Source organism: Sprattus sprattus (genome assembly GCF_963457725.1).
Source record: "Sprattus sprattus genome assembly, chromosome: 6".
Taxonomy (NCBI): domain Eukaryota; kingdom Metazoa; phylum Chordata; class Actinopteri; order Clupeiformes; family Clupeidae; genus Sprattus; species Sprattus sprattus.
The window spans coordinates 4,759,942-4,786,875 of record NC_137925.1 but is presented as its reverse complement, the minus strand read 5'-3'; the positions used below and the strand labels follow the sequence as shown (position 1 = coordinate 4,786,875).

At 42.4% G+C, this 26,934-nt stretch overlaps 4 protein-coding genes across 4 annotated transcripts in view; 1 reads left to right on the top strand and 3 right to left on the bottom strand.

Annotated features, from left to right (window-relative positions):
• Positions 1–3,170, bottom strand: part of LOC308366564 (alpha-1,3-mannosyl-glycoprotein 4-beta-N-acetylglucosaminyltransferase B) — a gene marked incomplete at both ends in the record, with an annotated part of 12,758 nt that extends 9,588 nt beyond the window's left edge. Inside the window, 3 exons of the mRNA XM_080840281.1 lie at positions 20–157; positions 794–946; positions 3,089–3,170. Coding sequence (XP_080696407.1) covers positions 20–157; positions 794–946; positions 3,089–3,170 — 373 coding nt within the window. The remainder of the gene's footprint in view (positions 1–19; positions 158–793; positions 947–3,088) is intronic.
• An 895-nt stretch (positions 3,171–4,065) lies between these two features.
• mmp17b (matrix metallopeptidase 17b) lies at positions 4,066–14,748 on the bottom strand. The gene is made up of 12 exons (XM_080841449.1): positions 14,692–14,748; positions 12,894–13,201; positions 11,520–11,652; positions 11,138–11,291; positions 10,101–10,209; positions 9,622–9,799; positions 9,165–9,341; positions 8,623–8,743; positions 7,376–7,455; positions 6,632–6,781; positions 5,096–5,365; positions 4,066–4,734 (listed from the first exon to the last, which is right to left on the bottom strand). The coding sequence occupies exons 2-12, from the start codon at positions 13,044–13,046 to the stop codon at positions 4,328–4,330; spliced, it is 1,932 nt and encodes a 643-aa protein (XP_080697575.1). The 5' UTR covers positions 13,047–13,201; positions 14,692–14,748; the 3' UTR covers positions 4,066–4,327.
• A 4,119-nt stretch (positions 14,749–18,867) lies between these two features.
• On the bottom strand, positions 18,868–21,479 carry LOC308366563 (intelectin-like; the record flags this gene model as incomplete). The annotated part of the gene is made up of 7 exons (XM_080840280.1): positions 18,868–19,020; positions 19,594–19,697; positions 19,887–20,007; positions 20,124–20,282; positions 20,490–20,737; positions 20,889–21,026; positions 21,413–21,479. The coding sequence occupies 7 exons, from the start codon at positions 21,477–21,479 to the stop codon at positions 18,868–18,870; spliced, it is 990 nt and encodes a 329-aa protein (XP_080696406.1).
• Positions 21,480–23,277: 1,798 nt separating this feature from the next.
• On the top strand, positions 23,278–25,063 carry LOC308366807 (uncharacterized protein; the record flags this gene model as incomplete). The annotated part of the gene is made up of 3 exons (XM_080840562.1): positions 23,278–23,566; positions 23,767–23,875; positions 23,979–25,063. Exons 1-3 carry the CDS (start codon positions 23,330–23,332, stop codon positions 25,061–25,063), a joined length of 1,431 nt encoding a protein of 476 aa, XP_080696688.1. The 5' UTR covers positions 23,278–23,329.
• Positions 25,064–26,934: the final 1,871 nt, after the last annotated feature.

Sequence of the window (26,934 nt, the reverse complement as noted above, 5' to 3'; positions counted from 1 at the left end):
GCTTTGTTATTGCACTGACCTCCAGAGCGACCTCTCCCCAGATATGCGTTAGCAACAAGGCTGTCCTTATGCTGTCGCAGGTGTGGTAGGTAAAAGAGGGAGCTGGTCTGAAAAGACATGGGGATAGAAGCATTCACGTCTTCTTTCTTCTCCACACCTATGAGAGAAATGTTGAGTGGCAAGGAAAAGCAAGCGTAAGAGAAAAGTTTGTCAAGCAGAACAAACTGCATGCATTTCTTTATATGGAAATTGAAGGTGTTAACACCTCTTAGTAGTCTTTATCTACAAGTGTAACCAGTTAAGAGAAATCACATTTGTTGTTTTTATTTTTCTCTCATTTGTTTCTTTAAAGGTTGAAAGTGTCCAAACACCCCTGGCGTTTTTATGTTTGTGTTTTAGGTTTATAATTTGAGATGTTATTTGTGAATTAATTTATGACCGAGTCCTGTAATCTGCAACACTGCACACATTCTTGCCCAGTCGTAGAACTTTAAATATGACGTTTGGTAAGAGGCTAGGGTACCCTGACGGAGGGATCAGTTTCACTTGTAGTGTTTCTGCTTTGAAGCTCAATGTACTCCAATGGCAACTCTCGCCCCCTCAAGGAGTGAAACCACGACACAATTACAACTCCCCTTGAAACCGCATCTCTAGCTACTAGGCAACATCCGAACCTTGGAGCACGATCTGTCCACTTGGGAATTTAAACCTCGCCGCTGCCTAACGGCTTTGGGGGTCCAAACACATAGTCAACCACACAGCAGACGAGTCAAGTCCTTCCTCACACACTCACCTCGGGCACGGCTAGAACTGGTGTTGGTGTTGGTGACATTATTGAGACCCTTGAGGACATAATTGAGCTCGGTTGTAAGTTCAGTTGCTCGTTGCTCCGCTTGCCGCAGTCGCTCAAACAGGCTGGCAAGGTCCACCTGTTTTGACGTGTAATCTGCACAGTCAAAGACAATGGAAATTAGGAAATTAGGCGTATGAACAGGCAAAGAACAGTCTGTATGTCATAGCTCAGTTGATTTGCTTGATTTTCATATACAATGCACAACGTTTTCGTCACTGTCTTCCCACAGCCCACCTTAACCACCTTGTTGCTTATGATTCCGTCAGCACAGTCTCTAAAGGGTACTCTGCTGTATTGCTATGGGATCATTTGCCTTTCAAATATGATGTATCCAGTATCTTCACATCATGAATATAATGCTATAAATACTGCCATGAGTATTTATTTTCAAACCATGACACTGAAATACAACTCAAAGTTGTCATGATGTTTTACATTTTAGCATACTGGGTCATTTGTATATGAGGAATCCTAACCTAGTAGGCCTACCTGTTCCCTCATTCAGCTTAGTGCTCCAAGGAAAAGGCTGTAGCCCTATTCCATTACATAACATAACTCTAGTGAGATTCTGTAGCTCAACTGGTACAACAAGATCAACATTTTTAAGTGTGCAAGATGAAAGCTTCTTTGTGGGTTAAATCAGTTGAAATGTGTAGCAATTATTTTAGCTATACTAAGGCAAATATGTGAAATTCCTCCTGCTATTGGTCTGGGACCCTCCGCAGCCACACTTCTCACTGACACATGCAGGAAATAGCCAACAACCTAGCCGTAGTGTAACAATAGAGTGCACTACAACCAATCATACCGACACTTAACACAACTTAAAAACAACGATGACAAATATGCCTTTGTGAGCATTTCACTGGGGCTGTCAAGTGTGCACCTCCCTTTGTCAGTGTTTCGTTTAATTAGGCGACACCTCTAGAAGGATCAACAGTGGTGTCTGGTGTCCCAGACCAACCCCCTTCCATACTTACAAGTGGTTAAGACACATGTCATCACCAGGGACAACAACATATACAAGGGTGAAAACATAGCCTCCTTGGTGGAGGTAATGAATTGTCTAAGCTCTTCAAATTTGTCCTTAATGGTCACTCATCTTAATTCTTCTACACTACACTATATTCAAGATAAACAAATGAAATGTTTTCATTGAAATGAATGGTGGAATCTTCGGGACTTTAACTTGCTATAACTGTCTACAACAGTAAACTTTTCCACAGCTCTCTCTCTCTTTCTCCTCTTAATCCTCATCTATCTATCTATCGATTTCTTTCTTTTTTATCTTGTTAACTAACTTCCCATCCATTTCATTTCTTTATCTTTTTATCTCTATTTCTCTCTATTTCACTCACACTGTCATTCTATCATTATCACTGTCTGTTTCTTTATATTTAATGTGTCAATCTATGTCCTTTGTCTTTCCCTCTCTTTCACTCACTCACTCTCTCTATTCCATCTCTTTCATTTGTGTTTTCATTCTCTTACTCCTAAATCTTTTACTTGATACATATTTAGATTTTGTAATTGTTTACTTTGCATACACTGTATTTCCTTTATGAAATGCAAATCCAGTTGCAAATATACTATCCTCTTACCTAGGTTATATTTGTCCTGACACAGACGCCTCCCTTTAACACACTGGACTCCTTAGTATACTGCTGTCCCTTTCTACATGACATACTTCAACCTTTAAACATATACTGCCTAATTAAAAAATCGAATCATATGTCCAAGGTATAGTCCTTTTAGCCATCAAAACATGATTAGATGCATTATAATAGATTATAAACAACTTTTAAAATATAATGAATTTGGGAAACCTAACATCAACATTTCTAACTTTCATTTCTCATCCCTTTTTACTGCATGTAGAAGTCCCTGTGATCTCTCAATAAATGCTTTTAATACCAAACACGATCATTTCAAATGTACTCTAACTTGAAGTTCTGCTATGACAAACCCGACTTCATTCAACTGGCGGGACATAGGTGGGGCTAAGACATTCAGAAAAGTTCTCTTTTCGTCCAGTCTGAGAACTTTTTTGTCGTCCTCGTCGTCTGACTCTCCCCCCATTTAACAAAAACGCCAAATAAAAATAAATTAGACCTAACATTAGGCTACCATAACCGGTTGGGGTGTCAACCCTATACGAGTCAGGCAGGTGTTGCGACAAAACAAGCAGTGTCTTTCATTTCTTTCATGCAGCGCCGTATCTGAAATTAAACTTACCTTTCTGAGCTGAGTGCCATGAGATCACAAACAAACATCCCATACTGAAAACAATGAGCAGCGTGCCATACTTGTGCCTCATCTCATTCCATACGCGTTCATGAAACTCAGTTGTCTTTAAATGTATAGGCTACTACTTAATTACTGCTACTCTCAGGAGCGAAGCAATTCTACAACACATAAGAAAGTCGTTGATTCCGAGCAGAGGATAAGTTATTTGAGAAGAAAGTGAGAAAACGCCAAGGTAGGTTTAGTCAGTGCTGTCTTCATGCCATGTCATCCCCGCGTAGAAACCTGCCAAATGACACCTTTCCTTCAGCTGACAGAAAGAAAAGTGGTCTGTCCGGATCACGAAATATTGCACACCAACTCCCTCTACCTGTTGAGGAAGCTTAACCAGTTGATCTCTTGCACATCACCGACGTAGATTCCCCAATGATTTGTGCTGATTTTACAAAGGGCTACAAGCTTTGATTATGAAATAACCAAAAGTTACGTTAAGCAATCGTTTAACATAATTTCGTTTAAAGGATTATCCAAAAAACATATTCAAGAGGCAAATGGGTAGGCGTAGGCCTATTACATCGACCAAATCAGCCCATCAATGTGAAATAATGAGCCAGTATAGCCTGCCATCTAGTGGTTTAAAGTTTACAATGCAAACCAGACTTTTCTGACCCAACACACCTGACGAGGCGGAGGCAAATTACCTATTCATTCAACTATTGATTTTTACACTCAAAACATGCCATACCAAAAGGGACACTTTTAAAAGTGGGAATGTGAGTTTTTTCATAACTATAGGCTGATGTATTTATCATATATATTTAAGTCTGTTTCAGTATGTGTGTGAATACATTATCTTAAAAATGACACCTTAACAATCTTAGTATGAACCCTAAATTAATATTAAGAGAGATAATAATTTAACTTTATTTACATGATGAATTTGCATTTGTTTAATGTACATACTGGGCTTACTGATAAATATATACTAAAATGAACTGGGAAAAAAGGGTTATTTGATGGTTCAGATGGTTGGGTGGGGTGTTCCATGCTCACAATAATCTGCAATCACAACTACATTAGTAATAAATTAAAATACAAATCCAATTATGGAAGACATGATCCAATACGAAACATAAGAAGTTTTACTGGAAGCATGTTGTGTGTGTGGAAAAATCAAAGGGGAGACCAGGCATCACTTTCCCATGAATACAGAAAGGTCTTCCTCTTCCATCACTGAGCCAGAGTGAAGATACAGAGCAGCCAGACAAGGCTCTGGCTGGTTACTTGCAGTGTACTGCCCCCTGGTGCCCGGCTCAGGCAAGGACAGGTCCAGTAGAGCGGACTGTCTCTAATTAAGTCTCTGTCTGTGTGCCCGCCCATGTGTCTGTGTCTGCCTCTCAGCCTGATCTGATCGGCGCTGTCCCTGTCGTCCTCCGAGGCCCCGCTTTCCCCGTGTTGTTCGCGGAACTCTTGGCGGTCGCCGGGCAGGGTCAGGGAGAGGTCGTCCTGGTTGTGAGAGAACAAGGCAGGGCAGTCCAGCCAATCGGTGGCCAGAGAGCGTGGATAGCCAGCTTCAGGGGCAGAGGCGGGGTGGGTGAACTTCCAGTAGGAGTTTCCTTTGAAGAGGTATGTAGATCCTGGTGAAACAGAGTAAATATCATTGAACTCTGAATACCATTTAGAGTGGTTGAAAATAAGCCCACATGTAGGGATGTCGGGATTTATGTGTGCTCCTGAAATGTTAATTGACCCCCTGTCAAAATAAATAAAAAAATCCCCATGTTCCAAGGCTGCCTAAGTCTTACAGCGTTTGACATATTTGTTCCACCTGCCTATAAAGTACTGTACTATATTTGTGGTACCATGATTTAATGTGCTCAGATTTAGTCATCCACACAAACATATGCACATACATTTTTGGGACCCCCACCCTCACCCCCACCCCCACCCCCACAATCCACCTCAATCCCCACCCCTCCCCCCTTCCCGCTCTCTTACCATCATCCTCTGTGATGATTCCATTCACCCCTCCTCTGATTAGGTCTGTCCATATCTCACTCTCCTTCGTCTCTCCTCCTCCTCCTCGCCCTGTTTCCTGTTCTGTTTCCCCTGGGACGGCCCCCCACACAGCTCCTTCCTGGGGGTGCCACAGCAGCCCCTGCTGCCCCCCGACGGTGGAGGAGGCCCCCCCTGATGAGGTGAGATTGGACACGGGCCGGGGGTAGCCTTCCTGCAGGGAGAGCTCTTTGAACAGCCAGACCTGCGAGTCTGCATGATGCACAAGGGCAGAGAGACACAGTCATTACCATAGACATCCTATTACGTAATAGGATGTCTATGGTCATTACCATAAGATGCACTCAACGCTGAAAAACACGCTGCTTGCCACACACCACGTTGACGTGTTTTTGCATAAAAGGAAGGACTTGATTTAAAGGTTTAGGTTTATGACAGGGTGGTTTGTACTGGTTGTTTACAGCCGAGTGAGAAGCAAAAGAGCAGCCAATTGCCCTCTATCATCAACTGTGTCCTTGAACAAGGCACCCACCCAGCCCCACCCAGACCCACCAAGCCCCACCCAGACCCACCCAGACCCACACCCCAGCACCCTAACCCCAGCACCCTCAGTGTTTTATGGAGGTCTATTGGGGGTTCATGCCCTTTCCACTAGTTCTACTGGCTAAATCAAAGGTGTATGTATGCAGTGAAGGTTTTTGCTATAATGGGTATACCAGGCTTACAATAAGAAAGCCCACTGATGTATAGACTAAGACCGAGATCAACAGACAGGGAAAGGGAGATACTGAGAGAAAGAGAGAGAGATAGAGAGAATGAGAGAGAGAGAGAGAGAGAGAGAGAGACAGAAGGAGAGAGAAAGAGGTAGAGAAAGAGAGAGAGATAGAGAGACTTTGACTCATTTATTTAACAAGGATGCATATATATTATGCATAGTAATTATGCATATATACTAATATACAAAGATACAAACACATACACACACAAACATGTAGTATGTATGCATGCATGCAGAGAGAGAGAGAGAGAGAGAGACAGAGAGAGAGAGAGAGAGAGAGAGAGGGAGGGAAGGAGAGAGAAAGAGGTAGAGAGAGATAGAGAGAGAGAGAGAGAGAGAGAGAGAGAGAGAGAGGGAGGGAAGGAGAGAGAAAGAGGTAGAGAGAGAGAGAGAGAGAGAGAGAGAGAGGGAGGGAAGGAGAGAGAAAGAGGTAGAGAGAGAGAGAGAGAAGGAGAGAGAGAGAGAAGGAGAGAGAGAGAGAAAGAGGTAGAGAGAGAGAGAGAGAGAGAGGGAGAGAGAGAGAGAAGGAGAGAGAAAGAGGTAGAGAGAGAGAGAGAGAGAGGGAGAGAGGGAGGGAAGGAGAGAGAAAGAGGTAGAGAGAGAGAGAGAGAGAGAGAGAGAAAGAGAGAGAGAGAGACAGAAGGAGAGAGAAAGAGGTAGAGAGAGATAGAGAGAGCGAGAGAGAGACAGAAGGAGAGAGAAAGAGGTAGAGAGAGAGAGAAGAAGATGAATGGTCTCACCACTGATGAAAAGGATGGCGTGGTCTGAATGTCTCTCCAGTACGGCGTCGACAGAGGTGAGGGAGGGAGGGAGAGCCCCCCACAGACGCCTCACTGACACGGCCCTCCCGGACACCAGACCCCCCCGACTCACCCTCCACATGCTCAACCCTGAGAGGGAAAACAGAGGGACAGGGCGGGGAGGAGAAGGGGGGCAACAGAACATGGTTATCAGACAAGATGGAGTTGAGGAAGAGTGAGAGAGAAGGGGGAAATGGAAAGAGAGGAGATAACAAAAAAAAAAGAAAATCAGAAGAAGGAGGGAAGCAATGAAAGGAATGAGGGAGGGATAGAAACAGACAGAGAAAGGAAGAGAGGGAAGACGAAGAACAACAGAAGTAGGGGCAGATGAGGGGACAAGGAGAGGAGGAGAAGAGGAGGAGAAGGAAAGGAGAAGGATAAACAGTTGGACAGACGGAGGAACCATTAACGTTTGATTAATGCAGCAGTCCTGCCATGACTGAACAAGTTACGGTAGCGAGATCTCAAACAAGCATACACACACACACACACACACACACACACACACACACACACACACACACACACACACACACACACACACACACACACACACACACACACACACACACACGCACACAAACACACACACACTAATTTCTGTAAAATCAACAGCACATAAGCTGCACAGTTAAGACCCACTTAGATCTGTGCTGAGAGTTTAGTGTGGGGAAAAAAAATCACCTTTGAAGAAAAATATTTCTCCTCGAATCTTTGCCACTGCATCAAAACTAGTGTTACAGCGATCAATGTCATGGCTGTGACTGAAAGACAAAAAGAGATAGAGAAAAAGTTAAATGTGTATCTTTTTGTTTTCTACGGAGCTCCTTAGGTGACATTGGATACAAAAATAATAATGCATGGCCACGAGATAAAAATGTGTGGCTACAAGATAGTTAATGCGTGGCTACAAGATAGTTAATGCGTGGCCACGAAATAATAATGCGTGGACACGAGATAGTTAATGCGTGGACATGAGATAAAAATGTGTGGCCACAAAATAATAATGCGTGGCCACGAGATAATTATTGCAGTCATTTACATTTACATTCAGTCATTTAGCTTTTCAAAGGAGATAACTTCCAACAAAGGAGAGAACATTCATTTCCATGCAGAGACTGTTGATTGATTACATGGACAAGTTTGAATTGATTTCATTGTATTTTAATTTAGGAATGAATCACAATGACATACTCCAGTCACTTGCGGTTAGGCATGGAGTAGGCTTATTCTTAGCAAGAGACACTTAATTCGGCTGCTCAAAATGCATAGACTTAAACGCAGGGAATATGCTGATATTTATTCATTGTAGCATCACTGTACATCACTGACAGCTCGATAACCATCCCGCTACTGAAACTGAATTATCTTGTGGCCGCCCGTTATGATCCCGAGGCCACGCACTAACTATGTCGAGGCCACGCATTAACTATCTTGTGGCCAGGCATTATTTTCTCGTGGCCACACATTATATTTTTTTTATCCAATGTCACCTAACGGGCTCCGTAGTTTTCCTTTTTTATCAGCAAAATCTTAGATAATACTCTTTTCTATGTCTATCCCTCTAATATTAAAAACATATTATATTTTGACAAGGTTTGGTCTTGTGTGGTTGTAAGGTTTAAAGTTTCAAAGTTGGGTAAAACACATTTAAAGGACCTGTCACTTAGTTCAAGTAGCTAGCTTCTGTGAATCCAGTAAAAACTAAAATACAGATTCCAGTCACATTTCCAGTATTTAGCTAATGGTTTTATCCTGGTGATTTACAGAACATTTATGTCACAAATGTAGTCAGTGGATATGTGCTCCAAGGAAACGGAACTCTTCACCACAGTATTGCTAGTCCCCTACGGCACCTGGCCCTCTACATATAACTCTGAAAGGTACAACTACAATCTACCACGATACATGAACAAAACATTTGACCATACCTGTGCCAGCGTCCATGTGTGTGGTGGTGTGTGTGTCCATGTGTGTGCTTGTTCGGATGCCTCAGTAGAGGCGCTCTTGCCTGACTGGTGCTGTCGGGTGGGAGTTCATTACTCCTTTTCCCTGGTCACACAAATACAAAAATAAAGAGAATGACTGCACTGACCCATACACACAGCACTCACCATCATCATCCCCATCCTCTTCCTCATCATTAGCAGCATCAGCATCACTATCATCATCATCATCTTCCTCCTCCTCACTGTCATCATCATCTTCCTCCTCCTCCTCATCATTACTTTTGTTTTATTGCTCCAACTTATGTTGTTTATAAACGTGTTTTTTTTTATACATGACGTTTACGTAATTTTGTCCTTACATACAGTTTACTAATTTTTTTCCTTACATACAATTTACCTCAGACACACACATGTATGCATAAAGAGTCTCTCTCTGACATACACACACACACACACATACACACACACACACACACACACACACACACACACACACACACACACACACACACACACCTACTGACCGTAGAGGGCGGTAATCTGCTCCAGGTCTGGGGCCCCCAGTTTGAAGTGTAGTGGGTCCCCAAGGGGCCCCTGGTAATAGGGCCTCATGACAGAGCGACGTGCAGAGGAGTGGGACAGTCCCAATGCATGCCCAAGTTCATGTATCAGCACGGTAAAGAGGTCTGTGCCTTCTGATGCTACACACACACACACACACATCCATACAGAGAGAGAAAGCAGGAGAGGGAGGGAGGGCGGGAGGGAGAGACTGTAAGGTTTACCAAACCAATGCAATTGTAAATGGAGGTAATGACACATGTGTCTTTCCTTACCGACACGTGAGCATGTGTGTATGTATGCATGTGTACAATGCTTGCACAGTGTATGTGCTTGTTGGCGTGAATGTCGTTGTGTGTTTGTGTGTGTGTGTGTGTGTGTGTGTGTGTGAGTGTGTGTGTGTGTGTGCGAGGCTCTAACCTGGCTGTCTAAAAGCCCACTCTTCCTCCGCGTCCAGATGGACTCCTCCAGCCCTGTGTGGGTCAGATGGGTAAAAGGCGTGCCCCACAGCACCCCCTGTCCCATCAAAAGGGTACCCGTCGCCATGGGGACCATGAAGGAAGTCCACCTGAAGATCTGCCACATCAGGACCTCCCACCTGAGACAAGCAGAGAGGGACTTGAGGTCAGATTAAAGGCAACGTGAGGTGAACATGATGTCATCACCGAGTTCTGTTAATCCTCAAACTCCGAAACAGCTTTACCGCTCATAGTAGCCAAGTAGGCCAAATACACAGACACGCACAGACATTTGCCCGTGGTCGCTGGAGTATATGCGCAGTAGCACAGTATGTATGCAGTATGCACACTAAAGAATTTGGTATGGTACAAAATGAGAGCTCTAGGAGGATCAGAAGAAAGAGAATATCTATATCATGTGGAGCTCATGGGGGGACTGACCTCATGGAACTCCAAGCTGGTTGGCTCAGCCCAAACCCTTAGAGCATAGAACACCAGGGAGCGGACGGTCTCACGGGACAGACCCGAGGACCTGGGGTACGAACTCAACCTGAGAAAAAAATGACAATAAATGAAAGTGCATTCTCAGAAAACACTCAAAAGTGACAGGCAGAAAGATATAGCCATCTAATTATGTCATCATAACAGTGTCTGTAAGAGATATACTGTAGTTAATCTCTAATATGTTATTTAATTTCTAATATGTAGGCACTCTGAGATTCTTTGGAATGAAAAGTGCGTTAAAAATAAAATGAATTATTATTAGGGATGCACCGATGCATCGGCCGTACATCGGTATCGGCCGATATTTGCCTCTTTTAATGTTATCGGCCTATCGGTAATAAACTTGACTTTCACCGATGGTACTGGCCGATGTTTATGGCAGGCAGTTTTTAAAGAAAAATATTGTATTATATTCGTTTTAATCTTGATTTTATATGGCATTCCCTAAGGGTTTATGCTTGTGTTTTGTAAAGCTGCATTGCAAGCATCTGTTTACAGTTGAAATGATGCCTTGATGCATGGTGATATTATATCAAATAAAGTTTAGTTAAACTAAAGATTGTTTCATAAATCTGATTGAATTTGTGCTCATTCAAAGTTAAGAGTGATAAAGGACTGACATAATTTAACACATTGCTGTTTAGATAATGATTTCATTATTTTCCTGGCACAAAAGGGTGAATGAATAACAACAAAAACAAAATAAACAAATATCGGTATCGGTATCGGCTAGATTGTTGTTTTGAACATCGGTATCGGTATCGGCCAAGAATTTCCATATCGGTGCATCCCTAATTATTATTATTATTATTATTATAGAACCATGAATTTGTAGGATTATAAACTTAACACTGTATGGCTATTTCCCAGAAATGTTGGATTGCTAGTGTTGATAACATATGATTGCCTGAGCAGGAGGCTGCATTAAAAAGGAAACAAATGTAAACTGTGCAGCTGATACTCCATATACGCACCACCAGTTGATATTACGCCGTGCCCAGGAGGCCGCTGCCCTTTTAATCCTGTGGTTACGCCCCTTATCATGTATGCCCGACGGCTGATTGGCTGTCCTGTCTTCATCAGGAAGGGAGCACCGAGGGCTCTGCATCAGGCGAAGAGTCTCATCATCTATAAATATGTGTGTGTGTGTGTGTGTGTGTGTGTGTGTGTGTGTTTGTGTGTGTGTGTGTGTGTGGGGGGGGGGTGTGTTTGTGTTTGTGGAAGTAAAAACAATAAGAAAAAAATTAAATAATACTGAACTAAATACTAAATACTAAAATAATACTAATAACAAACAAACAATGTTTTCAAGAGCTGTAAAAGAACTAGCATTGACTACTTGTTTATGTTTCTCACCAGCAATCCCTGTCTCCTCTAGACCAGCAAACTTCTGCATGGCCTTCACAGCCTGAGTGACAGCTGACCAGGTCTGCATCTGACCAGTAGAGGCATCTGATGGTGGGAGGTACCCATACTTCGATAGCCAATCCTATGTTCAGAAAAAGATCAGAAAAGACAGCCAGAGCAATGGATATGTTTAAATAGACCAGTGGTCAGTTATTCTTAGTCGTTGCTAAACAATTGTTATCTACAGAGCAGAAAAGTAGAAATCACTGCCATATCTGAGGCATCAGATTTAGATTTAGATGTCTAAATAATTTTCTTCATTTAATACAATGAGCAAGATCCTAAGCGGAAATATTTCAGGGTCACATGCCAGACGATAGCTTTAGTTGATGAAATTAGGGTCCACTATGGCTGTCTCTCTATCTCCCTCGCTTTTTCTCTCTTTTTCACTCTCTCACCCTTTCCCCTGCTCTCTGTTTTTCTCTCTCCTGCTCTCTAGAACTCTGTTAACTTTCAGACGCAACAATAGAACACAAATAATGTTCCGAAGGCCCCGCCATGTTATGTGCACCTGTCTCATCAGACCCAGATAAGCTCTCCAAAGTCATGTGTTTGTTTAAAGACTTAAGTGGTGTCTTTGTTTAATTGTCTCCCTCAACTCCCACCTGTTAGTCTGCTGCACATGGTAACACACAATTGCCCTTGTTGTCACACACACAAACATACGGGTATAGCAAACTGTTAGACAAGCATGCACATGACGGCAAAATGAAAAGAAACACACAAGCAGTTAGACACACGGACAGGCAGGCAGGCACACACACACACACACACACACACACACACACACACACACACACACACACACACACACACACACACACACACACACACTCACACACACACACACACTCACACTCACACTCACACACACACTCACACACACACACACACACACACACACACACACACACACACACACACACACTCACACACACACACACACACACACACACACACACACACACACACACACACACACACACACACACACACACACACACACACACACACACACACACACACACACACACACACACACACACACACACACACACACACACACACACACACACACACACACACACACACACACACACACACACACTCACACTCACACACACACACACACACACACACACACACACACACACACAAACACTCACACAGTCTTCATCATTGCATGCAGCATGCAAACACATGCACACCTTCCAACACGGACACACATATACACTCAACGGCATCATACACAGCACACACATACAAGTTCAAGGAGACTCAAGTTCAAGGACAAACGTATATCCAGACACCCTCTCTTCTTACCACTAACTGGGCGCTCTCGTCCTCAGTTGGGGTGGCGGACGGGAGGGGGGTTCCTCTGGATGGGGTGGTGGGGGGGGACTGGGCACACGCAGGCTCACACACACACAGAACAAGGACACTCCACAAATGGACACTCCACAAATGAACCCTCATTCCGCACACATAGTCTCTCCCAAACAAGTGTGTAATGGTTTGAAGCAAAGCAAATGTCCAGCAAAGGGGGTCCAGCACAGGTTTCCTCAGTTCAGAGACGGTCTTGACATCCTCATGTTTGGGCTTAATGTAGCGGTCCTCAAAACGGCATTGATCTGGAAATAGATTAATTGAAGTTAAAAACACTTCTATGGTGGAAGCATTTTCACCTAATTTTTCTTGTTGTTCCCCTGAATTTATCTTTACATGCATTACAAATGTAGTTGCATTTCAGCTTGACATTTCTGGTGCAGATGTGTGTGTTAAGCTGTGTGTGTGTGTGTGTGTGTGTGTGTGTGTGTGTGTGTGTGTGTGTGTGTGTGTGTGTGTGTGTGTGTGTGTGTGTGTGTGTGTGTGCGTGTGCGTGTATGTGTGCCTGTATTTGATTTGTTGTGTGTATGTGTGTATGCATGTTTGGGACAAAGCAGAGACAATTAACATAAGAGGCGAGATGTGTTCAAGGTATCAAAGAGGGAAGGAGATAGTATTAGCATAAGATGCTGCGGAGAAGCAGACACTGGCACTGCATTTCATTTCACTGGGAAAACAAAGTGGGGTGCAGGAGGAGGGAGGAAAACGCTTTAATTAAATTAGCAGCATTGGTTTACATGGGGCTGGATAGAGCAGGGGGCACATGGACAGAAAGAGAGGGATGTAGAGAGAGAGAGAGAGAGAGAGAGAGAGAGAGAGAGCGAGAGAGAGAGAGAGAGGGATGGACAGAAAAGCTATAAAGTAATGGAATTAAAGTGAGAGGATTCAGAGCTCCCAAGAGAGTAAAGTGGGGTGATAAAACAGGCGGTTGAGAAACAAGACAGACAGAAAAGCAGAAACATTAGAGCAAATTAAATAGACAGTTCATGTGAAACTAGATATAAATAAGGTAGATAAAAAGTGGGGGAAAGGAAGGAATTAGGAAACAAAACTAAATATTTGTTCCTGTGGGTGTGTGGAATGTGTTTAATTAGAAGTTGACCAAGTAATGGTGTGTTAATTAATAGATTCCATAACAGTTTCCGGCCCACAGCTATAATTAATGAACACACCCACCAACGCGTGCACACACACATACAAACACACACACACACACACACACACACACACACACATACAAACACACGTACCTGCATGCATACACACATGCACACGTACCTCCATATGTACACACATACACACAAACTCACGCACACAAACATAGAAAGATTCGCACAAAAACATACAGATAGTGAAATTTCCTTCTAATAAAAGGAATAAATGGCGCAACAAATATAAGTTGTAAGTTTATAAAGACTGAAGGAAAATATAACAATATGCATGAACATAGTGTAAAACTTAATCTTCTGAATGCTACATTTAGCCACACAGCTTAACAGGTGAAAGCAATGGATGCTTGTGCGTATGTTTCAGGGGGGATCATGCCAGTGGACAGACACAGCGCATGCAATCCACAATCCCGTAGTAGAACACACGACATGCGTGTCAACGCAGTATACTCTTATACACGCAAACAAAACATATGTTTGTGCTCTAAGGGAAAGAAAACATGCATTAAAAACGAATTCTGTCTCTGTTCATGTTTTTAATCATCTCAAAGGTAAGATGCACTTACCGTACTCTTATCCCTTCACTGGTGTCTCTGCTCTGCTCTTTGCTGTCTCTCCTTTCTCCAACTCCCTCTTTCCATGAACAGATGTGTCCCTCACTCATCTGTCCCTCCCCCTCGTGCCCTGGCCGCCCCCGCCTCCCCTCCTAAACCCCCACCCTGCTAACGCCACGACCCCTGTGTTCTTACAATGGTCTCTTCAACACTGCCAGCTACACACACACACACACACACACACACACACACCATTACTCACCAGATGCATCATGTCTAGTTAGTAACTGTGTGTGTGTGTGTGTGTGTGTGTGTGTGTGTGAGTTTGTGTGTGTGTGTGTGTGTGAGAGAGTGAGTTTGTGTGGTTGCTAAAGACGCTATCAATGCAGAAAAAAGCCTCTTTTCATCCCGTAAGAAGATTTTGAACCCCCCCTCGTTCTTTCTCTCTCTCTCTATCTCTCACTCACTCTTATACACAGTTTAAATCCTTGCACAGTGTCTTTATTTTCATTTTTTATTATTAACGAAATGCATTAAATGTATAAAGAAAAATACAGACCGAACAGATGATGTGTGGAATAAACCTCAGCGGAATAAAATGGCAGCATATATTGCATGAAACAACCTATAAAATGTTAACTAAAACCTCTCAACTGAGGGATTAGAGAGAGAGAGAGAGAGAGAGAGAGAGAGAGAGAGAGAGAGAGAGAGAGAGAGAGAGAAAGAGAGAGAGTGCAGTGGAGAGATAGAGAGTATTTCTGAAAAGGAGAGAGCAGTAATTTTGTTGCAATCCTCTTAACAACTGGATTAAAAAAAATTAAAGACAAAGATTTGAGCAGACATTTCACTGAATCGGTTTCAACGCACCACCATTGTTTTAGAGAATGTAAAAAATATATATAATAATTTAGCATAGTAACCTCGCTATGAGACATGTTAACTTCATTGATAAACCAATCAAAATGGGGTTTTCACAAATAAGCAGTTTTAAAGACAGCTAAAAAGAGATGGTTAAACATAAGTGCATTAACACCTGTTCATAACAGAGATTGACAAAGAGACAGTGAATGAGTGTGTGAGTGAGAGAGAGAGAGAGCGGGGAGAGAAAGAGTGAGGGAGTGTGAGAGAGAGTCAGAGATAGAGAGTGAGTTAGTGAGTGACAGCGAGAGAGGGAGAGACAGAGAAACAGACAGAGTGTGAGTGACAAAGAGAGAGAGAGAGTGAGGGAGTGTGAGAGAGAGTTAGATATCGAGAGTGAGTTAGTGAGTGAAAGTGAGAGAGAGAGAGAGAGAGACAGAGAAACAGACAGATAGAGCGAGTGACTTAGAGAGAAAGAGAGAGAAGTGAAGCAGATTTCCAGATGTATTGATGTCTCCAGCCCAGCAAGGTATAATGAGTGTCTCTGGGGATGGTGTGATTGAGAAACAGCATGCTACAGACTGTGGGGCCATGTGGCTCTCTTCTTTACAGTGAAACTCAAGATTCAGTGCTCTGCTCAGGGTCTTTCACCACAACACTACCTGTCAATGAAGACGTGAGCCGAGAAGAAATACCACCAGGAAAGTAAGTGCTGCCCTCTGTGGAGCTAAATTTAACTCAAATTCATTGCCACTTGCACGCTACTTGCTTTTATGGTGAGTAATACTTTACTCAACCAAAGGACAGTCTGTGACAAAGCCATGAGGGGCATTGCTTTCCCTGTTGCCTTGACGACGGACCTGACCCACATGAATATGGTGTTTGAGTGAGGTCAAAGGTCAGTGGCTTGGGGGCTGCGGGGCAGTGGTCTGGATGGGTAACACACAAGTTGCAGTTCAGACGCTCCAAAACATGGAGGAAATAGATGTGTGAATGGGGTTTATGTGCCTGTGGGAGAATGTCAGCGCACCACAAAGGACTAACTGAACCCTCTCTCATCTCCCTGACAACTAAGATCCTGTTTTCAAGAACTTGGCAGCCCATCAGGAGGGGGGCCATTGTTAGCGTGGTGTTGGGCATATGCATACCTCACAAACAGACATCTTTAGGAACTGCGGGTCTCAGTCATCGGGCTTCTGAGGTCCATCACATTTCAGGCCGTCTCTGTCACAACATGATGAAGCTAAGCCTGGCTTTTTGTGAAATGAGGATGTGATCTTACAAAGAACAAGTCTATCAAGGAGCTTAGCTGAAAGACTATTTCGAGGAAATAGACAGAAAGACAAATTAAGAAAGAAAGAAAAAATTAAGGAAAGATATCAAATTAAAGATGCTGACCCAATAACTTGTTTAGCAGGTACTGTATGTTTCCAAACCTCTCAAAGCACACTACACATTCCAGTGTGTCCTCAGTCATCTGGGGTTTTTTGGAGAGTTTTGGAGCTGTCTCCGATGACAGATGTATGGCCGCTCAAAGGATATGCACAAGTAATCTTAATGAATACAGAGGGAGGAGAGGATGGCTGTAAATCTGGCCCCAAGAGTCGTTTAACTCAAAAGTCAAACTGAGAAAAAATACTGATTTGTTGTTAAGGAAAACTGTGGCATATCAATCAATATCAATAATCTCACACTGGATTACTGTTCTTACAAAAGGATCTGATAAAAAATATTCCAGTTATCCACAATCACACTCAGTATACTCCAGTATTTTTTATCCCAGCTGGACTCAGAGTCTTAAGAGATCTCAATTGTAACCCTTCAATTGTAATCTAGGAGGGTGAGGATTGCTGCACATTGAGGGTTTAACATCATGATTTGAGTTCTTTATTGTTGGCTGGTTCCCTAATCAGGCCCTTTAACTAGTCTAACACACAGTCTAACATACCTATTCTGAGCAGAAACCATCATGGGAAGTTTTGATTTGGGTTGCACTTTACAAAACATTGAACAATATACATCCTCTAGTCCCAGTCATTGTCTTTTTTCTATATACCGTGATGTCAATTATTTGTGTAAGAAACCATTTATACAGATACATAGGAAAGGTATGTCACTTGGTGGCACATGTCTGCCTCAGGGAAATCCTCATAGTCCTGATAATATGTTCCTCTTGTTACTTATTAGAGAGGAACTGTGCACCAAAATATATAAATATATGCTACATTTATTAGAACTCTGTATAATAAGGTTGGCTGGCCAGCCCTGTCTGTAAAAAGGGAAGGTCAAAGGAAGATTGTAACTGTTTGTGGACGTAACCATGGTATTCTATTGAATCTTCAAATGTGTTGTTTTATGTCCTTTCCCTTTGTATCCCTGTATTATTTTATATATACATGTATATGTATATCTATATTTTTTTTTACTTCAATGTAACAATTAACTTTTCATTGCAGCCTCGGCACCAGAGTAAATCATGGTCTTTTTCCTCAATGTGTTTTTCAAGGCTTAAATAAATCAATCAATCAATAAATCAACTCGAGGACAAAATGGAAGGGCATATTTTTACAAACTTCAGCTCCAAAACTCTCTTTTGAAAAAAACACTAAGCACCTTATTTTCTACATTTTGTAATTTGTAACATTTGTAAGTCTACAGAAAAATGATCCTACAGTTTGATTCGAATGATGGAAATACATAACAGCAAGAAAAAAATACTACTAATATTATTCATGCTTTTAGATTGATTTTAATGTACCTGATGCTTATATGTCCTAGGGAAAGAAGATGACAGGTGAGAGCACCAACGCTCAGAAAATGATAAGCACAAGTTACCGCGCAGGTTAGTCAACTTAATAAAGCCTATGTGTAGAACAATGAATAAAACATACAGTATGTTAAAACAGTGCAGAATAATCTTTCACCTAAATGATCAATAGGCAGTTTTTGTTTGTCCTCTATGTGGAAAACCTGTTACCCCAAATCAAGGTATGAAGGTAATAGGAATGGAAGAGAAGGGGAAAGCATCTGTCAGCAGTGACTGTACAGCATTCACACCTTCTATTCAATGCCTTTCAACGGGAAACAACCAGAGGCCAAAAATACCAGAAATCACCCTGATTGTAAACATCACAATAATTACCCTGAGTGTAAACATCACATTAATTACCCTGATTGTAAACATCACATTAATTACCCTGATTGTAAACATCACATTAATTACCCTGAGTGTAAACATCACATTAATAACCCCGATTGTAAACATCACATTAATTCCCAAACGTTGTATCTGCCTCAGTTCATCCGTGGACGCCCAGCGTGATTCTAAACTCAGCGGTAGAAGAGCAGCACAGCAGCTTCCGTCATCTGTCTGGATGCACTCCACTTCACATGTGTTCCGTAACCATCCCAGTCAAAGCCAACAAAGTCGCCACACAGACGGCCAGAATGCCCAGGGAAGTGTCCACCTCCGCCAATGCAAAACTACGAATTAAAATGAAGTTGACGTATTATCATGATATCAAACACAATAATGTTTTGCATTTTCTCAAAGACTACACCTGACATTGGGCTCTCAAACTACACATGAGATCTCACGAACCAAATGTGTGTCACAGATGTTGCAGGTTAGAAAGGTAGCAATGCAAGTCTCGCCTCTAAGTGTGATGTGGTGCCACATTTTCAGCGTTTTTTCTCTTCATATTGACATCACATCGTAAAAGTGGTTTGGTCACTGTCCCTTTGACTACATAGCATGAAAAACTACAAACATGCAGACGTGTTTTCAGTGAGATGTCAAACTTGTTTTCAAATGAGCCTAACCTCAAATACACAAAACAAGTTTTCAGTTGGAAATTGGTAACGTTCTGACTTCATGCTGACCTTAATGAAAGTCATCATGTTCTGTTAGCGACATCAGTAAAATACAACACTATTCGTCAACACTAACATCATCTCACAGGTATTCAGTAGGACTAGGCTCTTGTACCTAGCAGTCTTTGTAGGAGACCTTATTTATTTCAGAGATCATAAAGGATGTGTTGTGGTCATTCTTACGTGTTCAGTGTTGCACCCAGTGGGTTTCACTCCAGAGCAGATGGCCATGGCTGCCTTCTCGTGATTGAACGCTCTGAAGGTGACGAAGCCAGGAATGAATTCACCTGTGAAAATAAAACAATTAAATGAACAACTCCAGCCAGTGTGTGTATGCATATATGTGGGGTTTTTTTATACAGTGAGATGAGTACCCACAAGTTGTATCATATTTTGATGGAGGAATATTAGAAGCATTATGTTTTAAATGTGCATTTTAATAACTAGCTGTATTAAAATGTTTTTGATAAACATACGTCTTGAATTTGGCCCATACAAGTTGCTAGTGGTGTCAGCATTTCCATAATCATACACCACAGGGATAGATGGTCCATTGTCAGTGCGGCAGACTCCAGCGTTATACCTCACTGGGTAACGCTAACAAGCATAAGTGATGGAAGAGGTAAGTTACGTTAAAGCATGTTTTATAAGCATTATTGTGTGTGTTTATAAGCACAGGTTTGTATGAATGTGATTGTTGGCTTTTCATGTACCTTGAAGAGTTGGTAGAGATTTCCTCCATGGAGTGTAAGAAAGCTGGTCTCTGTGTGGTATCGCAGGATGGTGGCAATGGTCCAGTGTTTTAGTGGAATGTTGTTTCGTACATGCCAAACAGACACATCTTCCCCTGCAATATCATAATAGCCAGGATTCTGTGGAAGAGAAGTGAGGACCTCATATTCAATCTCCATTTCAAACATTCTATCCAATCTAGCTATTGGTACATATACGTATATATACAATATTTTCCAATATGCAATTTCCTTTACTCCTAGAAATCATCCTCATCTGTCATCATAAGTATTCACTCATTCAGTTGCGCAGTAAGCTTGATTTGCTGCAAATTACAAAAATGTTACCTTGTAGTCATCACATGTTGCACCTTCCGGAGTCCCAAAGGTGGCTGTGTTGGCCCATGCCCCATCTCCATCAGGGCGGTTGGGATTGTCTCCCTGCTCGCTTGTCCACCGGTCTCCCACAGTGCATTTCCCATATAGGTTGTTCTCATGCACACTGGCTACCAGTGTCCATCCACCACCAGCTGTGGTCATGTCACAGTAGGTCTGATACACTACCCCACTGGAGGTGGTGAGGTAATACAGACCATCTAAAATGAAATCATGCATGATCGATGTGATTGGATACACTTTCTTTAGATAGCGTATGAAGGTACACAGTAGTCAGTGGATCAAATGTGTAGTTAAACCAGTCCGTAAAGGATCAATCAAATATAGATGAACAGTCAAAAAGGGGCTCACCTTCCCGAACACGGTATTTCTGTTGAATGTCCTTGCAGCTACGTCCAACAAAACTGACCCTCTCCAGAATTTTCTCCAGTTCGTAATTGCCATTGGTAAAATTGACAAGACGGGCGAAAGGAGCATTAGAAGCACCCCCTGTAGAAATTGAAAAGAAATATGAAATAAAAAAGTACATGTCTGTAATAATAATGTGTGTGTGTGTGTGTGTGTGTGTCAGCATAGTGGAACAGACCCTTGATTTCTCATACAATGGGTCTTATTTCTTTTTGTAAATATCAAAGCCATTCTCCCCTAGTATTTGGGGAAAGTCCATTTTTTTTTGTGATCAATTTTTTTATTGTATTTTATATTTCATACAAGAAACAGTTACACATATACACAAGTAAGACAACATAACACATATAATACTCAACCATACCCCAACCATATTTCTAGCTTGGGCGCCATGCATGCTGGCCACATATCTCTCTAATTTAGCCAGATCTATGAAAGTCCATTTTTAAGCCTTCTGGAAAGCTTACCTGGTCGACACTCGATGGGCTGTGATGACAGTGCAAGCCATGTCACCAGGAGAATACCTCGTAACATGTTTGACTCTGGAAAAATTATCTATGACAAATGCGCTCTAGTACTGGTGTTTCTGTTCGCACAGTAAGACAGCAAAAAGGATAAATGAGCTAATCCTAAGAAGAGTCAGTTTATATAGACATCACATTGATGATCCAGTTGGTTATGTTTTAGAGATTTGAGATTTGAGATCCCAACAGAGATAGACCTGTGTCTGTTTAACTCAGTAACTCTAAAGAAACTAGAAAATGGCTGTGTCTAGGGTTGCTGTGGTTTAAGTGTCTGTTTGTCATATATGTAAGATACTGTAATGCAGTGAATGTGGGTTTAAAGGGTAGTATGCAGGATCCTTTACCGTAAAACTCATTGCCACATGTTTTTACTCAGGTGAAGTAATGATAGAATGGCGTCGAACAGGATTATTATATATGACCTGAGACAAGAGAATGAGGAAATAATATGAGGAAACGAGGAAACGAGGAAACGAGGAAAGAACCTGGTTTTACAGTAAATGAATGTAGAGGGTGAAGAATTGGGGTCAACTAACCTGTAAAACCAGGTTCTTTTCGTTTTCGGGAATCAGCCTCTTACGTAACACATTGTCAATCTTGACCTCTCCAAAAGGTTCAGCCAAACCTGGGCCGTCATACTGTGGCATCAATTGTTTGGACAATTGGACAGCAATGACCATGACACTTGGCTGGCCTTTACAGTCAATTTACTGTACTGTGTTTCACTGTATTTGCACTTTTGGCAACAACCATTTTGTAAAGAGTGTAAAGTATCTTGAAAGATGTTTTGGCAATTAGTGAGCAGAATATTCTGATTGGCTGAGCTTGGGTAAAATGTACAGGTTTGAGAGAAATATACCCTTTAAAAAGTTAGTGCAATCGGTTTTTGACAAAGCGGCTCCATGGGCCACACCTCTGATTGAATGAAAAGTCTGCAAGATTGAATAAAAATCAGTTAATCATAATCAGTCTTCTGACTCTCATTGAAGTATCATCTCTAAGGTTTGAAGAGGTTGTTTCTCTACACACAACAACTCCACCTGAGTGGAGTGAATTTTTACAGGAGGAACGTTGCAACACCTTAACCCTTAATTGTCGAACTTTGAAGATTTTAATTGAAACCCTTATCTAGGATGTAGAGGATTGCTGCACTTTCAGGGTTTAATATCACGAGTTTAGCTCTTTATTGTGGGTTGGTTACCTAATCAGGCACTTTAAAATCCTGCTCCTTAAGCCATCTTTGAAGATGATGACATCTGCCCTCAAAAAACATGGAGATGCCGGGGATTGAACCCGGGGCCTCATACATGCAAAGCATGCGCTCTACCACTGAGCTACATCCCCTTCCCAAATTACGTTTGAAGAACAACTAAAACACGAACAAAACACACAGTTCAATCATAACATTTTCTACTATTTCCATCCCTACATTGACTACAACCGTTAATTTGCCGAGTTAAACCGTCTGTGGTTGAGGTTGCCATAACTAGCCGTACTTCACAACCACGAAACGTGTCTTGTGTTGAAGTAGGCGTTACAGCAGGTCTTGTTTAGGAAGCTAATGTTGGTTAGCTAGCATTACCGAGGGCAACAGACTATCCATAAGCGGTTGGCCATTTCACTTTTATATTGGAAGTGATGTTACTAGCTAGCTGATTTGTGCCTTATCTTTATAACTGATGTAAACAAATTCAGAAATGGCAGCGGGTTGGCAGTAATCAAACGAATATCAGTACTGTACAGCGAACTAAACACGTCCTCGATTTCAGAAAAGAAGAGTTAAGCTAGCGATTTTGAAGCTAGCTTTGACAGTAACATTAGCTATCTAGATAGTTAGCCTACATTACAATCAGATCGAAAATGTCGAGTTCAGCTATGTTTCAGACCAAATTAGTTTCAATCATGGAGATACTTGTAAATTCGGCAGTGGCCGATATTTGCAGATTAGTGGACGACGGTTCTGCTGTTTTGCATTTCGAAATTTCTCGAAGTAAATCAGAAAATGAGGACCTGAGGTTGAAATTAAAATTACTGGAAAGAGAGTTGCAAACGGCGAGAAGAGGACGGGAGAGATCATTGAACTCTGTTGGTATTCAGGTGCGTGTAAATTAATATGTTTTGCCAGATACCTAGAACGTACACAACTCGTATGCATGTTGCTCTTGCAAAAAATCATAACCTGGCCTGTGGTCGGTGTGAAGTGTTGACGAGTTAATGGTACAGTTGTAAATGTTCCTGATGGCTTACCATATTTGGGCCAGGAAATGGGTGTAATTGAAACTGCTCTGCCTTTGCAGTGTGTGGACTTCGATGAACGTAAGGAAGTGTCCTTTACGATTAAACAAGAACACCACAACGGTCTGCAAGAAGAGGAGGAGGAGAGGACAGCTGGAAACAGTATTACTGGTGAGCTACTCTGAAACACACTTTATTCTGCAAACAAGTGAACAATTATGTATGTAGCCTAATTTAAGTTTTTTTTTTCTCTCTTTTATTTTGTTTTTGTCAGGTCTATCACAGGCGATACATGGTCAATTTGAGTGGCAGAACCATGCTGAAGATTGGCCTTTACCTGAGCAGTCAGCCATAACAGACAAACCAGGTGGCACAGGTCTTGTAAAGGATCGTACCAATAACCATTGGGAACTTAATACAAGACATCACAGGGCTACAAAAACCCTTACTCAGGTCAACAGTCATCCGCCAGAAAGGTCAGCGGAAGGACACTTTGAAGTCGGAGGGCCGAAGAAGTTGAGAAAGAATTCTAGATTAGGATCTCAATGTGACGATACTCATAGAGGGGAGAGCAGTTGGCCACTGAAGTCTGAGAATAAATCTCATTGTGAGCAGGATGGCAAAGATAAGGAGAAACAACAAGCGGAGCTGCAGCAGCAGCATCAACAGCAGCTGCCTTTATCTCCTTCAGGGCCCTATGCTGATCTCAGAGGTAAGATGACCTTTCCATCTGATGTCTGTGAGGTAGAGTATGAACTGGATGATGAGGACTGCAATCAGGGGGACCAAGGCAACCTTAACTCTGGAGCACAAACAAGACCCAAACAGGTGGAAGAGCGAGAGGGGAGTAGTAACGGACAGGTAGAGCATGCTCCCCCAGACGTGTCGCCTAGAAGTCTTTACCAAGTAGCGTCTGACTTGACCTTTGCCCTGCGAGGGGTGGCTGGCGGGGGCATGCCAGCAGGTTTGGCACCGCCAGGCCCATCGGCTGCTCGTCCACACGTGTGCCCACAGTGCGGGCGTGGCTTTGCGCATACGCACGTGCTGAAACGCCACCTGGTGGTCCACTCCGGCCTGCGTCCACATGCCTGCGGCTTCTGTGGCAAGCGCTTCTCTCTGCGCGACAGCCTGAGGCGGCACCAGCGCATCCACACCGGCGAGAGGCCCTACGGCTGTCAGCTGTGTGGCAAGCGCTTCACCCAGCGCACACACCTCAACATCCACCTGTCTGTGCACACTGGCATACGACCTTTCACCTGTGTGCACTGCGGAAGGAGCTTCACCCAGACGCATGTTCTGCGCAGGCATATGCGGGTCCATGCGGCCGAGGGGCTGTCATTTTATCAAGAAGACTCCTAAAGGATCGGCCTTTGTGGGGTGGGGTGGCTGGGTTCATACAACTTGTGGCTTATGGGGTCATTCTGGATCCAATGTAGCTTTGTATAAGTAACAGCAACCAACTGTCATGAAGGTACACTCTCTTAATTTTCTCAACCCCAGGAAAATAATCTTGATTTGGATTTAACTTGAATCTGAACTCAGTATGGACATGTCAGAAGACATTTTTATAGGATGATGCATCTAGGGGTCTCATATATCAAAGAATGCACACATCATTCTGTAAATGTGATCTTGCCTTCCACATCATGCGTATGAGCTACAAGAGGGGTAATTTCCCTAAACACCTTCAAATAAACATGGATGGTACACGGTCTCACTCTATGTTGTATTATGGTGTGACTGGTCAGTACCATCATTACAGGCAGTATGTTGACATTGAGTTCAGGCAGTAGAATTCAGAACTGTGTAGGAAGCAGCATTTCTTTCAGTCCAAACATTTCATGAAAACAATCATGATGCCCATGTAGATGGTTGGCAGTTGGCACACTGAACTACGCATGTCCATACTGATAGGTGAGGACTCTGGTACATACAGAGACTTTTTTTGGTGCTACGGCATCCCTGTCCTATTAAATCAAATATGAGTGTAAGTGTGTGGTTTGCTGAAGTCTCTGCCAATCTTGTAGAGGATAAAGACTTCATGATCATTAATGTTGTGAAAATGTTTATGAAATGGTAGTAAATACAAATATACTTTTTGCTGTGGATCCAGGCCTTATTTGTCTTACTTTGCAATACATGTCAGTATAGAGTGAGCTGAGCTTGAACATATGTTGCAATTCATCAATATAGAGACACCCAGATGGTTAAGTTTGGGTACAATTTCAATCTGTGACTTGCTTTTGCATTCTTAATTAGAAACACAGACTGAATCAGCAAGAGTTATATGTGGTGTAGGTTCTTTGTGATACATTTGTCTGACTTATGTGTTCTGGTTTAAACAAAGGGTCATGCCAAGGCACATGTGAACACACAGATAGGCCATGACCTTGAGTGACCCCATTAATTAGGGTTACCTTGTCCACGCTTGTGACATTCAGTGAGGGTTTCAGTAAGGTAAGGTAAATCCCAATGTTTTCTCTGTGACACCCTGCCTGCCTACACGTTGCGTAGGTTTCCTAATGCTTGCTTCTCTAAAACTGACTAAAACAAAGCTGCATTCCTCCTCTGATGAATAACAGGCTTCCCGTAAGTCGTCCCACGCCAACCCCCCCCCCCCCCGCGTCACTAATATCAGTGAGAAAGCTCACAGCTGTTGGTCTGTGCCGCCCTCTACAAACGACTATGCTATTCGAAAGTTTTTTGTTTGTATGCTGTTTATTATTTCCCAGTGGTTATATGAGTGTGTTTTTTACAGTTTGGGGGATTCAGATACACGCAATCACACAGAAGACTGTTTCTCTGGCTGAATGTTAGTGCAGTTAGCTGAACACTTCTCCCCTCTCCCTGTGTTGTGGAAACTTTGTCCAACCTCTCTCAGAAAAAAAAAACTTCTGTTTATGTGGGTTAACAAAACATAACATTCGCATTTCAAATACAGGATTGTAATCAATCACGTCTTAATTATTATGACCTACAATATATTGTATATTTAAGTATGTGCTTTATTGCATGTATGAGTTATAAGAACACAAATGAACAGAACAGAGGCATACTGTGTGCCTGGATTTCCTCCAGACTATCCCTCCTCCCAAAGTTGCTGCGCTGGGGCCTCCTTTACTTCTCCCTCCTCCCCTTTCTGGAAGTCTCCAAACCCCTCTGTGTTTTGCTCTCGTTATCTGTGAAAATGGAGGTAGAGGGGTAAGTGGAAGCTTGTTGTTTTTGTGGTT